The 15396-nt window shown below is 62.1% G+C and overlaps 1 protein-coding gene across 1 annotated transcript; it reads left to right on the forward strand.

Annotated features, from left to right (window-relative positions):
• The first annotated feature begins 8041 nt into the window (after positions 1 to 8041).
• On the forward strand, positions 8042 to 14515 carry NAA38 (N-alpha-acetyltransferase 38, NatC auxiliary subunit). The gene is made up of 3 exons (XM_068998680.1): positions 8042 to 8096; positions 9762 to 9939; positions 12986 to 14515. Exons 1-3 carry the CDS (start codon positions 8058 to 8060, stop codon positions 13078 to 13080), a joined length of 312 nt encoding a protein of 103 aa, XP_068854781.1. The 5' UTR covers positions 8042 to 8057; the 3' UTR covers positions 13081 to 14515.
• The last annotated feature ends 881 nt before the right edge of the window (positions 14516 to 15396 follow it).

Raw genomic sequence — 15396 nt, forward strand, 5'->3', positions numbered from 1 at the left:
AAAAAGGAAAAAAAGATGGAAAAAGGAAAAAAATTAAGGAGGGAAAAGACTGAAAAAGGCAAAAAGTTCTCAAGAAAGGTGAAAAGGGGGAAATATTAAAAAGGATGAAAATCAAGAAGTGCTCAAATTCATAAAAACATTGAAAAAGGAATAAAAGTTTTGAAAAAAAACCCTTGAAAAAATGGAAATGTGTTAAAAAGGAGAAACTTGAAGGAGGAAAAAGGGATGGAAAGGGAAAAAAAAAGGAAAATGAGAAGAAGTTTGAATAATCCAAAGGAAAAAAAGGATGGAAAGAGGAAAAAAAATGAATTGGAAAAGGTAAAAAAAAAAAACAAAAAGGATAAAAATGTTGAAAAAGGAAAAAAAATGAATTGGAAAAGGTAAAAAAAAAACCCAAAAGGATAAAAATGTTGAAAAAGGAAAAAAGGGGGAAAAAAGGGGAAAAAAAAGAGGGGGGGGATGAAAAATGGGAAAAAAGCTCCAAAAGAGAGAAAAATGCTAAAACCAGGAAAAATACTTTAAAAGGGGGGAAAGATTCAAAAAGAGGAAAAGAGGTGGAAAAAGGGGAAAAAAAATTCGAACAAGAGAAGAAATTGTGAAAGAAATGGGGGCAAAAAGATTGGAAAAGGGGCAAATTAAGGGCAGGGGAAAAAAGCCATGAAGAAAAAAGACAAAAAATATTTAAAAAAGGGGAAAAAAGAGAAAAAAAACCATTAAAAATTGGGGAAAAAGGGGTTTAAAGCCACCCCCAGGCCAGGCCAAATCCTCCCCTAAAACAACTCCAGAGGTCAAATGGGTGAATTTGTCATCCCCGAGAGTTTTTAGGGAGTGGATTTGCCCAAAATGCTTCAAAATCACCCCAAAAACCCCCAGGCCGCGCCCACCCCTCCCCCACTCGTGGAGCTTTGCTGCTTTTTTTAAATTTTTTTTTTCCTTCCTGTTCTTTTTTGGGGCTTTTTTTGCCCCAAAACTCTGGGGTAGAAATGTTTGGGGCAGAGGTTTGGCCCTGCCAGAAGTTGATTTTAGTCCAAAATGATGGAAAATGGGGTAAAAATTACTCCAAGTTTGGGGGTTTTACTCAATTTGGGGGATTTTTTACCCAAAAACTGCTGGGGGGTTGTCATCCTCCACCAGGGAACCCCCAGGGACCCCAAAATCCCCAAAAAAATCCCCGTGGGACACCCCAAATCCCCCAAATTCCACCCAAAACCCTCGTGGGATACCCCAAATCCCCAAAATTCCACCCCAAACCCACATGTGACACCCCAAGGACCCCAGGGACCCCAAATTCCACCCAAAACCCTCGTGGGACACCCCAAGGACCCCCCAAATCCCCCAAATTCCACCCAAAACCCTCGTGGGACACCCCAAGGACCCCCAAATTCCACCCAAAACCCTCATGGGACACCCCAAGGACCCCCAAATCCCTCAAATTCCACCCAAAACCCTCGTGGGACACCCCAAATCACCCAAATTCCACTCAAAACCCCACATGTGACACCCCAAGAACTCCCAAATCCCCCAAATTCCACCCAAAACCCTCGTGGGACACCCCAAGGACACCCAAATCCCCCAAATTCCACCCAAAACCCTCGTGGGACACCCCAAGGGCCCCCAAATCCCCCAAATTCCACCCAAAACCCTCATGGGATACCCCAAATCCCTCAAATTTCACCCAAAACCCTCATGGGACACCCCAAGGACACCCAAATCCCCCAAATTCCACCCAAAACCCTCGTGGGACACCCCAAGGACACCCAAATCCCCCAAATTCCACCCAAAACCCTCGTGGGACACCCCAAGGGCCCCCAAATCCCCCAAATTCCACCCAAAACCCTCATGGGACACCCCAAATCCCCCAAATTCCACCCAAAACCCTCATGGGATATCCCAAATCACCCAAATTCCACTCAAAACCCCACATGTGACACCCCAAGAACTCCCAAATCCCCCAAATTCCACCCAAAACCCTCATGGGACACCCCAAGGGCCCCCAAATCCCCCAAATTCCACCCAAAACCCTCGTGGGATACCCCAAATCCCTCAAATTTCACCCAAAACCCTCATGGGACACCCCAAGAACTCCCAAATCCCCCAAATTCCACCCAAAACCCTCGTGGGACACCCCAAGGACACCCAAATCCCCCAAATTCCACCCAAAACCCTCGTGGGACACCCCAAGGACACCCAAATCCCCCAAATTCCACCCAAAACCCTCATGGGACACCCCAAGGGCCCCCAAATCCCCCAAATTCCACCCAAAACCCTCGTGGGATACCCCAAATCCCTCAAATTTCACCCAAAACCCTCATGGGACACCCCAAGAACTCCCAAATCCCCCAAATTCCACCCAAAACCCTCGTGGGACACCCCAAGGACACCCAAATCCCCCAAATTCCACCCAAAACCCTCGTGGGATACCCCAAATCACCCAAATTCCACTCAAAACCCCACATGTGACACCCCAAGAACTCCCAAATCCCCCAAATTCCACCCAAAACCCTCGTGGGACACCCCAAGTTACCCCCTGAGGGTCCGGTAGTGGCTCCAGGAGGGTGGCAGGAGGGGACTGGGAATGGGGACTGGGACTGGGAATGGGGACAGGGACTGGGAATGGGGACAGGGAATGGGAATGGGGACTGGGAATGGGGACTTGGGACAGGGGACAGGGGACACGGACAGGGAATGGGGACTGGGAATGGGAACAGGGACAGGGAATGGGGACTGGGTCAGGGAATGGGGACTGGGACAGGGACAGGGACTGGGAATGGGGACATGGACAGGGGACAGGGAATGGGGACAGAGGACAGGGAATGGGGACTGGGAATAGGGACAGGGAATGGGGACTGGGACAGGGAATGGGGACAGGGAATGGGGACAGGGACTGGGAATGGGGACTGGGAATGGGGACATGGACAGGGGACAGGGGACACGGACAGGGAATGGGGACTGGGAATGGGGACAGGGACAGGGACTGGGAATGGGGACTGGGAATGGGGACAGGGACAGGGAATGGGGACAGGGACAGGGACTGGGGACAGGGACTGGGAATGGGGACTGGAATGGGGACAGGGACAGGGACTGGGGACAGGGACTGGGAATGGGGACTGGGAATGGGGACAGGGACAGGGAATGGGGACAGGGACAGGGACTGGGGACAGGGACTGGGAATGGGGACTGGAATGGGGACAGGGACAGGGACTGGGAATGGGGACGGGGACAGGGAATGGGAATAGGGACAGGGACAGGGACTGGGGACAGGGACTGGGAATGGGGACTGGAATGGGGACAGGGACAGGGACTGGGAATGGGGACGGGGACAGGGAATGGGAATAGGGACAGGGAATGGGAACACAATGAGACACAGGGAACACAGACAGGGGACAGGGAATGGGGACTGGGAATGGGGACATGGGACAGGGGACAGGGACAGGGACTGGGGACTGGGAATGGGGACAGGGACAGGGAATGGGGACTGGGACAGGGACTGGGAATAGGGACAGGGAATGGGGACACAATGAGACACAGGGGACACAGACAGGGGAAAGGGACTGGGAATGGGGACTGGGAATGGGGACAGGGGACACGGACAGGGACAGGGAAGGGGGACACAATGAGCACAGGGGACACGGACAGGGGACACAGACAGACCCAGACAGGTGACATGGACAGAGGGACATGGGCAGCTGGACATGGACAGGGGACACGTGAGCAGGTGACAGGGACAGCTGGACAGAGGGACAGGTGACAGGAACAGGTGACAGGGACAGGGGACAGGGACAGCTGGACACACGGACAGGTGACAGGGACAGGGGAGAGGGGAGAGGGACAGCCGGACACAGGGAGAGGTGACACAGACAGGAACAGGTGACAGGGACAGCCGGACACAGAGACAGGTGACAAGAACAGGGACAGGTGACATGGACAGGTGACAGGGGACAGGGACAGCCGGACACAGGGACAGGTGACAGGTGACAGGGACAGACACAGACAGGGGACAGGTGACAGGGACAGGTGACAGCGACAGGTGACAGCGACAGCCGTGGGAACACCGCGAGCCCTTCCAGGGAGGTCAGGTCAGCGCTGGGGACAGGTGACCGCACCACAGGTGACGGTGCCACAAGTGACAGTGCCACAGGTAACCGTGCCACAGGTGACGGTGCCACAAGTGACAGTGCCACAGGTGACCGTGCCACAGGTGACGGTGCCACAGGTGACCGTGCCAGCGGCTGACAGCCACCCACGGGGACAAGCAGCCGGTGTCACACACCCGGCAGTGTCACACACCCGGCAGTGTCACACACTCGGCAGTGTCACACACCCGCCGGTGTCACACACCCGCCGGTGTCACACATCAAGCCGGTGTCACACACACACCAGTGTCACACACTCGGCAGTGTCACACACCCACCAGTGTCACACACCCGGCCGGTGTCACACACCCGGCAGTGTCACACACACACCAGTGTCACACACACACCAGTGTCACACACCCGCCGGTGTCACACACACACCAGTGTCACACACACACCAGTGTCACACAGCCCCCAGTGTCACACACCCTGCAATGTCACACACCCACCAGTGTCACACACCCGGCAGTGTCACACACACACCAGTGTCACACACCCACCAGTGTCACACACCCGCCGGTGTCACACACACACCAGTGTCACACACCCGCCGGTGTCACACACCCGCCAGTGTCACACACACACCAGTGTCACACACCCGCCAATGTCACACACCCACCAATGTCACACACACACCAGTGTCACACACCCGGCAGTGTCACACACCCGGCCGGTGTCACACACCCGGCAGTGTCACACACCCGCCAGTGTCACACACCCGCCAGTGTCACACACACACCAGTGTCACACACCCACCAGTGTCACACACCCGCCGGTGTCACACACACACCAGTGTCACACACCCGCCAATGTCACACACCCGCCAATGTCACACACCCGGCCGGTGTCACACACCCGCCAGTGTCACACACCCAGCCATTGTCACACACACACCAGTGTCACACACCCGGCAGTGTCACACACCCGGCAGTGTCACACACACACCAGTGTCACACACTCGGCCACTGTCACACACCCGCCAGTGTCACACACACACCAGTGTCACACACCCGGCAGTGTCACACACCCGCCAGTGTCACACAGCCCCCAGTGTCACACACCCAGCAGTGTCACACACCCACCGCTGTCACACACCCGGCAGTGTCACACACCCGGCAGTGTCACACACCCGCCGGTGTCACACACCCACCGGTGTCACACACCCACCGGTGTCACACACACACCGGTGTCACACACCCGGCAGTGTCACACACCCTGCAGTGTCACACACCCTGCAATGTCACACACACACCAGTGTCACACACCCACCGGTGTCACACACCTTCCAGTGTCACACACCCACCAGTGTCACACACCCGCCAGTGTCACACACCCTGCAATGTCACACACCCGGCAATGTCACACACCCCCCAGTGTCACACACACACCAGTGTCACACACCCGCCGGTGTCACACACCCAGCAGTGTCACACACCCACCTCTGTCACACACACACCGGTGTCACACACCCGCCAGTGTCACACACACACCAGTGTCACACACACACCAGTGTCACACACCGGCCAGTGTCACACAGCCCCCAGTGTCACACACCCACCAGTGTCACACACACACCAGTGTCACACACCCACCAGTGTCACACACCTGCCAGTGTCACACACCCGCCAGTGTCACACACACACCAGTGTCACACACCGGCCAGTGTCACACAGCCCCCAGTGTCACACACCCGCAGGTGTCACACACCCGCCAGTGTCACACACCCGCCAGTGTCACACAGCCCCCAGTTTCACACACCCGCCAGTGTCACACAGCCCCCAGTGTCACACACACACCAGTGTCACACACCCGGCAGTGTCACACACACACCAGTGTCACACACACACCAGTGTCACACACCCGCCAGTGTCACACACACACCAGTGTCACACACACACCAGTGTCACACACCCGCCAGTGTCACACACACACCAGTGTCACACACCCGGCAGTGTCACACACCCGCCAATGTCACACACCCGGCAGTGTCACACACCCGCCAGTGTCACACACCCGCCAGTGTCACACACACACCACTGTCACACACCGGCCAGTGTCACACACACACCAGTGTCACACACACACCAGTGTCACACACCCCCCAGTGTCACACACCCGCCGGTGTCACACACCCGCCAGTGTCACACAGCCCCCAGTGTCACACACCCGCCAGTGTCACACACACACCAGTGTCACACACCCGGCAATGTCACACAGCCCCCAGTGTCACACACCCGCCAGTGTCACACAGCCCCCAGTGTCACACACCCCCCAGTGTCACACACCCGCCAGTGTCACACATCCATTGGTGTCACACACCCGCCAGTGTCACACACACACCAGTGTCACACACCCGCCAGTGTCACACACCCGCCAGTGTCACACACCCCCCAGTGTCACACACCCGCCAGTGTCACACACACACCAGTGTCACACACCCGCCAGTGTCACACACACACCAGTGTCACACACACACCAGTGTCACACACCCGCCAGTGTCACACACACACCAGTGTCACACACACACCAGTGTCACACACCCGCCAGTGTCACACACCCGTCGGTGTCACACACACACCAGTGTCACACACCCGCCGGTGTCACACACACACCAGTGTCACACACACACCAGTGTCACACACACACCAGTGTCACACACCCGCCGGTGTCACACACACACCAGTGTCACACACACACCAGTGTCACACACACACCAGTGTCACACACCCGCCAGTGTCACACACACACCAGTGTCACACACACACCGGTGTCACACACACACCAGTGTCACACTCCCAGCTGGTGTCACCCGCTGCCACCCCCGTGGGAAACCGCCCTGGGGGGACACCTGGGCCCCCCAAAGCCACGCCACCCCCCGAGGGGGGCACAGGCCGATGACCCCGCCGTTGTCACCCCACAGCTGGGGGTGGTCCCCAAAGAGTGACCCCGAGCGTGGCCCCTCCCCCGCCGTTCACTAAATCTGGTTTATTTTGGCTCCAAAAAGTTACAATTTGCCCCCAAATTGGGGGGGACCCTCCAGGGACACCCCCCGAACCCCCCCCCGGTGTCACCGTCCGCTGTCGCCGGGGTTGCAGAGTGGGGACGGGGGGGGGGGGCACAACGGGGGGATTTGGGGGGGAGGGGTCCTTCCACTGCTTTGGGGGTGCTGGGGGAGGGGCTGGGGGGTCACAGCACCCCCACGACTGAGGGGGGTCCCCAAAATTGATGAGGGACCCGCATGGGGACAGGGACCCCTCCCTCCAGGGGACCCCCCCCCGTGCAAAGGGAGACAAAGGGGGACCCCCAAAACGGGGGGGGGTCCTGGGGACCCCCAGTGTGGGGTGGAGGGACGACCATGAGCCCCTAATTTGGGGGAGGGGGGATTTGGGGACCCCTTAACCCCCCCCCCCCGGTGTTTGGGGGGGGTTCCCCCATCCCCGCTCTGGGGGTGACGTCATTACCCGCGGCCTCCAGAAGGGGGCGCGCCTGGGTTGGAGGGGTCACGGAGGGGAGACCCCCCCCCCAAAAAGGGGACCCTCAGCCCTCCCCCATTCCCCACGACCCCCACGCCTCCCCCCAGACCCCTCCTGAGCCCCCCCAGCCCCTCAGGGCCCCCCCCCCCGCACCTCGGGGCCGCTCAGGCCGGGCCCGGGGCCGCCGCCGAGCCCGCGCCGCCCGTCGCCATGGCAACGCCGCCGGAAGTCGCTGCCCTGCGCGCCGCGGGGTACGCTGGGAAACGGAGTCTTTGGTTCCGCCCCGCTATTACTGGCGGCAGCTACCGCGCGGGGCACGCCGGGAAATGTAGTCCCTCAATCCGCGCCCGCCATTGCCGGCCGCGGGTACCGCGCGGGGCACGGCGGGAGTTGTAGTTCCTAGCTCCGCCCCCCCCGGGCCGCGCGAGGGCTGCCGGGAAGCGGCGCCATCATGGCGGATCCGCCGGAGGAGGCGGGGGGCGGCCCTGCCGTGAGTGGGGGGCCTTGGGGGGGTGTGTGGGGGGTCTGTAGGGGCATACGGGGGGTTTTGGGGGGTCTATAGGGGAACGGGGGGTGCTGCAGGGGTCTGTAGGGGTCCCAGGGGGTCTGTGGGAGGAGGAGGGGCTGTAGGAACCGTGGGAGGCCTTAGAGGGGTCCTGAGGGGAGATCTGGGGGGGCTGTAGGGGCTGGGGGTGCGCAGGGGGGGGCTCTACGTGGGGCAGGGGTGTCTGTGGGGTCATGGGGTCCTGGGGGATTGGCCACAAGGGCTCGGGGGAGGTTTTGGGGGGCCACAGGGGCTGGGGAGGTTTGTGGGGGCCACAGGGATTGGGGAGGGTTTTTGGGGGGGCCTACAAGGACGGGGGAGCTTTGGGGGGGGCACAGGGGCTGGGGGGAGGTTTGGGGGGTGCCACAGGGACTGAGGAGCTTTGGGGGGGGCACAGGGGCTTGGGGGGTCACAGGGGCTGGGGAGGGTTTGGGGGGGTCACATGGGCTGGGGGGATCTTTGGGGGGGGCCTATAGGGACAGGAGAGGTTTTGGGGGGCCACAGGGGCTGGGGGGAGGTTTGGGGGGTGCCACAGGGACTGAGGAGCTTTGGGGGGGGGCACAGGGGCTTGGGGGGTCACAGGGGCTGGTGGGAGCTCTTGAGGGGGTCCACAGGGGCTGGGGAGGGTTTGGGGGGGTCACATGGGCTGGGGGGATCTTTGGGGGGGGGCCACAGGGGCTGGGGAGGGTTTGGGGGGGTCACATGGGCTGGGGGGATCTTTGGGGGGGGCCTATAGGGACAGGAGAGGTTTTGGGGGGCCACAGGGGCTGGGGAGGGTTTGGGGGGGTCACAGGGACTGGGGGGGAGCTTTGGGGGATCCACAGGGGCTGGGAGGAGGTTTGGGGGGGGTCACAGGGGCTGGGGGAGCTTTGGGGGGGCCACAGGGGCTGGGGGGAGCTTTGGGGGGGCCACAGGGGCTGGGGGGAGCTTTGGGGGGGTCACAGGGGCTGGGGAGGGTTTGGAGGGGCCTATAGGGACGGGGGAGGTTTTGGGGGGTCCACAGGGGCTGGGAGGAGGTTTGGGGGGTCCACAGGGGCTGGGGGAGCTTTGGGGGGGTCACAGGGACTGGGGGGGAGCTTTGGGGGATCCACAGGGGCTGGGGGAGCTTTGGGGGGGTCACAGGGACTGGGGGGGAGCTTTGGGGGATCCACAGGGGCTGGGGGAGCTTTGGGGGGGTCACAGGGGCTGGGGGGAGCTTTGGGGGGGTCACGGGCTGGGGAGGGTTTGGGGGGGGCCACAGGGACTGGGGAGGGTTTGGGGGGGTCACAGGGGCTGGGGGAACTTTGGGGGGGGTCACAGGGGCAGGGAGGAGCTCTTTGGGGGGGGTCACAGGGGCTGGGGGGAGCTTTGGGGGGGGCCACAGGAGCTGGGGGGAACTTTGGGGGGGGTCACAGGGGCTGGGGAGAGTTTGGGGGGGTCACAGGGGCTGGGGGGAGCTTTGGGGGGGTCACAGGGACTGGGAGGAGGTTTGGGGGGGTCACAGGGGCTGGGGGGAGCTCCTTGAGGGGGGGTCCCACAAGGACGGCGGCTCCCCCGTCCCTCACAAGCCCCGCGCTGGTGCTTCGGGGCTCTTACACCCCCCCCATCCCCCATCCCCCCATTCCCCCCCAGGAGCCCGGGGCGGGGGTCCCGGGGCCCCCCCGGGGGCGGCAGCGGCTCGAGGCGCTGCTGAACCGCAGCCTCCGCATCCGCATGTCGGACGGGCGGACGCTGGTGGGAGCGTTCCTGTGCACGGACCGCCAGAGCAACGTGATCCTGGGATCGGCGCAGGAGTTCCTGAAAGCCGCGGGTCCGGGGGGGTCTGGGGGCGGAGTTTTGGGGGGTTCTGGGGGGGTTTTGGGGGTCTTAGAGCGGTGGGAGCGTTCCTGTGCACGGAGCAACTTGATCCTGGGATCCGCGCAGGAGTTCCTGAAAGCCGCGGGTCCGGGGGGGTCTGGGGGCGGAGTTTTGGGGGGTTTTGGGGGGGTTTTGGGGGTCTGAGGGCAGCGGGAGCGTTTCTCTGCATGGAGCACCGTGATCCTGGGCTCGGCACAGGAGTTCCTGAAAGCCGCGGGTCCGGGGGGGTCTGGGGGGGCGTTTTGGGGGTTTTTGGGGGGGTTCTCGGGGTCTGAGGGGGTCTGAGGGGGATGGGAGCGTTTCTGTGCATGGAGCACCATGATCCTGGGATCCGCGCAGGAGTTCCTGAAAGCCGCGGGTCCGGGGGAGTCTGGGGGCGGAGTTTTGGGGGGTTTTGGGGGTCTGAGGGCGGTGGGAGTGTTCCTGTGCACGGACCGCCAGAGCAACGTGATCCTGGGATCCACGCAGGAGTTCCTGAAAGCCGCGGGTCCGGGGGGGTCTGGGGGCGGAGTTTTGGGGGGTTCTGGGGGGGTTTTGGGGGTCTTAGAGCGGTGGGAGCGTTCCTGTGCACGGAGCAACTTGATCCTGGGATCCGCGCAGGAGTTCCTGAAAGCCGCGGGTCCGGGGGGGTCTGGGGGCGGAGTTTTGGGGGGTTTTGGGGGGGTTTTGGGGGTCTGAGGGGGTCTCAGGGCGGTGGGAGCGTTCCTGTGCACGGACCGCCAGAGCAACGTGATCCTGGGATCGGCGCAGGAGTTCCTGAAAGCCGCGGGTCCGGGGGGGCTCTGGGGGCGGAGTTTTGGGGGGTTCTGGGGGGGTTTTGGGGGTCTGAGGGCAGCGGGAGCGTTTCTCTGCATGGAGCACCGTGATCCTGGGCTCGGCACAGGAGTTCCTGAAAGCCGCGGGTCTGGGGGAGTCTGGGGGCAGAGTTTTGGGGGTTTTTGGGGGGTTCTGGGGGTCTGAGGGGGTCTGAGGGGGATGGGAGCGTTTCTGTGCATGGAGCACCGTGATCCTGGGATCCGCGCAGGAGTTCCTGAAAGCCGCGGGTCCGGGGGGGTCTGGGGGCGGAGTTTTGGGGGGTTTTGGGGGTCTGAGGGCGGTGGGAGTGTTCCTGTGCACGGACCGCCAGAGCAACGTGATCCTGGGATCCACGCAGGAGTTCCTGAAAGCCGCGGGTCCGGGGGGGTCTGGGGGGTCGTTTTGGGGGGTTCTGGGGGGGTTTTGGGGGTCTTAGAGCGGTGGGAGCGTTCCTGTGCATGGAGCAACTTGATCCTGGGATCCGCGCAGGAGTTCCTGAAAGCCGCGGGTCCGGGGGAGTCTGGGGGCGGAGTTTTGGGGGGGTTCTGGGGGTCTGAGGGGGTCTGAGGGGGATGGGAGCGTTTCTGTGCATGGAGCACCAGAGCAACGTGATCCTGGGCTCGGCACGGGACTTCCTGAAAGCCGCGGGTCCGGGGGGCTCTGGGGGCGGAGTTTTGGGGGTTTTTGGGGGGGTTCTCGGGGTCTGAGGGGGTCTCAGGGCGGTGGGAGCGTTCCTGTGCACGGACCGCCAGAGCAACGTGATCCTGGGATCCGCGCAGGAGTTCCTGAAAGCCGCGGGTCCGGGGGGGTCTGGGGGGGCGTTTTGGGGGGGTTCTGGGGGGGTTTTGGGGGTCTTAGAGCGGTGGGAGCGTTCCTGTGCACGGAGCAACGTGATCCTGGGCTGGGCGCAGGAGTTCCTGAAAGCCGCGGGTCCGGGGGGGTCTGGGGGGGCGTTTTGGGGGGGTTCTGGGGGTCTGAGGGGGTCGGGAGCGTTTCTGTGCACCCAGCAACGTGATCCTGGGCTCGGCGCAGGAGTTCCTGAAAGCCGCGGGTCTGGGGGAGTCTGGGGGCAGAGTTTTGGGGGTTTTTGGGGGGGTTCTTGGGGTCTGAGGGGGTCTGAGGGGGATGGGAGCGTTTCTGTGCATGGAGCAACGTGATCCTGAGCTCGGCGCAGGAGTTCCTGAAAGCCGCGGGTCCGGGGGGGTCTGGGGGCAGAGTTTTGGGGGGTTTTGGGGGTCTGACGGGGTCTCATGGGGATGGGAGCGTTCCTGTGCACGGACCGCCAGAGCACCGTGATCCTGGGATCGGCGCAGGAGTTCCTGAAAGCCGCGGGTCCGGGGGGGTCTGGGGGGGCGTTTTGGGGGGTTCTGGGGGGGTTTTGGGGGTCTTAGAGCGGTGGGAGCGTTCCTGTGCACGGAGCAACTTGATCCTGGGATCGGCACGGGAGTTCCTGAGGGCTGCGGGGGGTTCTGGGGGGCGTTTGGGGGGGGGCTGGGGGAATCCCGGGGGGTCTTTGGGGCTTTTTTGGGGGGAGCTGCAAGGCCCTGGGGGTGTCTCAGGGGTGTTTGGGGCTTTTTTGGGGGGGGTTTTGGGGGTCTTTCAGTTTTTTGGGGGGGGGGTTGGGTTGGCTGTGAGGGTCTGAGGGAAGTCTTGGGGGTCTTTGGGGTGTTTTTGGGGGGCTGTGAGGGTCTGAGGGATCCCGGGCGTCTTTGGGGTTTTTTTGTGGGGGCTGTGAGGGTCTGAGGGTGTTTTGTGGGTCTTTGGGGTGTTTTTGGAGAGTTTTTGGGGGGCTGTGAGGGTCTGAGGGTGTTTTGTGGGTCTTTGGGGTGTTTTTGGAGAGTTTTTGGGGGGCTGTGAGGGTCTGAGGGATCCCGGGCGTCTTTGGGGTTTTTTTGTGGGGGCTGTGAGGGTCTGGGGGTGTCTTGGGGGTCTTTGGGTGGCTTTTTTTGGGGGGCCTGTGAGGATCTAGGGTGTTGTTGAGGTGTTTTCGGGGTGTCTTTGGGGTTTTTTTGGGGGGTGGCACTGGGACTTCTGCCCAGGTGACCCCAGGCTCATCCCGCGCTTGGCACTGAATTCCCGAGGGCTGCGGGACCATGGGCGGGGGGGGGGTCTTTTGGGGAGGGGGTTTTGGGGGGGCTGTGGGACTCGGTGGGGTTCGATGGGGGGGGGTCCTGACCCCTTTCTCCCCCTTCCCCCCCACCCAGACGCGTTCCCGGGCAGTGAACCCCGAGTGCTGGGGCTGGCCATGGTCCCCGGGCACCACATCGTGTCCATCGAGGTGGAGCCCCCCTACCCATGAGGGACCCCCGGACGGACCCCAAAACCCTGAGGGACCCCCTGGATGGACCCCCCAGCACTGATGAACTCCCCGACACCTGATGGACCCCCCGGATGGACCCCAAAACCCTGAGGGACCCCCCAACACCTGATGGACCCCCTGGACGGATCCCAAAATGCTGAGGGACCCCCTGGATGGACCCCAAAACCCTGAGGGACCCTCTGGATGGACCCCCCAGCACTGATGGACTCCCCGACACCTGATGGACACCCGGGATGGACCCCAAAACTCTGAGGGACCCCCCAGTACTGAGGAACTCCCCCAAAACTTTGAGGGACCCCCTGGATGGACCCCAAAACCCTGAGGGACCCCTGGATGGATCCCCCAGCACTGATGGACCCCCCGGATGGAGCCCGAAATGCTGAGGGACCCTCCCAGCACCTGATAGACCCCCAACACCTGATGGACCCCCCGGACGGATCCCAAAATGCTGAGGGACCCCCAAGACTTTGAGGGACCCCCGGATGGACCCTCAGAACCACCCTGAGGGACCCCCTGGATGGACCCCAAAACCCTGACGGATCCCCAACACCTGATGGACCCCAAAACCCGTATGGATCCCCTGGATGGACCCCCGAAACCCGGATGGAGCCCCACACCTGATGGACCCCCCTGGAGGAACCCCGAAACCCGGACGGGCACCCAACACCTGACGGACCCCCGACACTTCGAGGGACCCCTGGATGAACCCTCAGAACCACCCTGAGGGACCTCCTGGATGGACCCCCAAACCTGGACGGATCCCTGGATGGACCCCCCAAAACCCGGATGGAGCCCCACACCTGATGGACCCCCTGGAGGAACCCCAAAACCCGGACGAGTACCCAACACCTGACGGACCCCCGACACTTCGAGGGACCCCCGGATGAACCCTCAGAACCACTGAGGTGACTCCCTGGATGGACCCCCCCAAATCCAGACGGATCCCCAACACCTGATTGACCCCAAAACCTGGACGGATCCCTGGATGGACCCCCCAAAACCTGGATGGAGCCCCACACCTGATGGACCCCCTGGAGGAACCCCAAAACCCGGACGAGTACCCCCTGGATGGACCCCCCGAAACCCGGATGGAGCCCCACACCTGATGGCCCCCCTGGAGGAACCCCAAAACCCGGACGTACCCCCTGGATGGACCCCCGAAACCCGGATGGAGCCCCACACCTGATGGACCCCCTGGAGGAACCCCAAAACCCGGACGAGCACCCAACATCTGATGGACCCCCGACACTTTGAGGGACCCCCCTGGATGGACCCCCCCAAATCCATGTGGGGACCCCCCCAGTGCCTGAATGAGCCCCCCAGGACTTTGAGGGGGGCCGCCCCTTACCCCCTCCCCAAATGCCCATCAGGGCTTTGGGGGTCCCCAGGGTGCCATTAAAGCCCCCCCCGGTGACACCGGCCCCGTGTGACCTTTGTGTGTGTGTGTCCCCCCCTCCCCCAAATTCCCACCCCCAAAATTCCTGAGCCCCCCCCCAAATTCCCACTCCCTATTTTCCTGCACCCCCCAAGTTCCCACCCCCAAAATTCCTGAGCCCCCCCCCAAATTCCCACTCCCTATTTTCCTGCACCCCCCAAATTCCCACCCCCAAAATTCCTGAGCCCCCCCCACATTCCCACTCCCTATTTTCCTGCACCCCCCAAAATTTCTGAGCCCCCTCAAATTCCTTCTCCCCAAATTCCTGCCCCCAAAATTCCTGAGCCCCCTCCAAATTCCCACTCCCTATTTTCCTGCCCCTCCCGAATTCCTGAGCCCCCCCAAATTCCCACCCCCCATTTTCCCGCCCCTCCCAAATTCCTGAGTCCCCCCCAATTCCTTCTCCCCAAATTCCCACCCCCAAAATTCCTGAGCCCACCCCCCATTTTCCTGCCCCCCCCGAATTCCTTCTCCCCAAATTCCCGCCCCCAAAATTTCTGAGCCCCCCCCAAATTCCTTCTCCCCCAACCCCCCCCATTTTCCTGAGCCTCCCCTTCCCCAAATTTCTCCTCCCTCCTCCTCCCCCCCCCCTCAGTGCCCCTCCCCCACGGACGCCCCCTCCCCACTTTGGGGCCGCCCCTCCCCCACGGAGCCGTCGGGCTTTGCCATTAATTTAATCTCAGGTACAAAATAGCTTCTGGGGGGGGGGAGGGGAGGCGAGGGGAGGGGGGCACCCGCCCCTCCCCCACCCCCCAAAAACACCGGGGGCCCGGCGGCGGGGGGGGGGAGGGGAGGGGGGGGGGACACGAGGGGGGGGAGGGGCGGCCGCAGGGCCCAGCACCATGATGGGGGTGGGGGCG

Source organism: Aphelocoma coerulescens, unplaced genomic scaffold (genome assembly GCF_041296385.1).
Source record: "Aphelocoma coerulescens isolate FSJ_1873_10779 unplaced genomic scaffold, UR_Acoe_1.0 HiC_scaffold_143, whole genome shotgun sequence".
Classification (NCBI taxonomy): domain Eukaryota; kingdom Metazoa; phylum Chordata; class Aves; order Passeriformes; family Corvidae; genus Aphelocoma; species Aphelocoma coerulescens.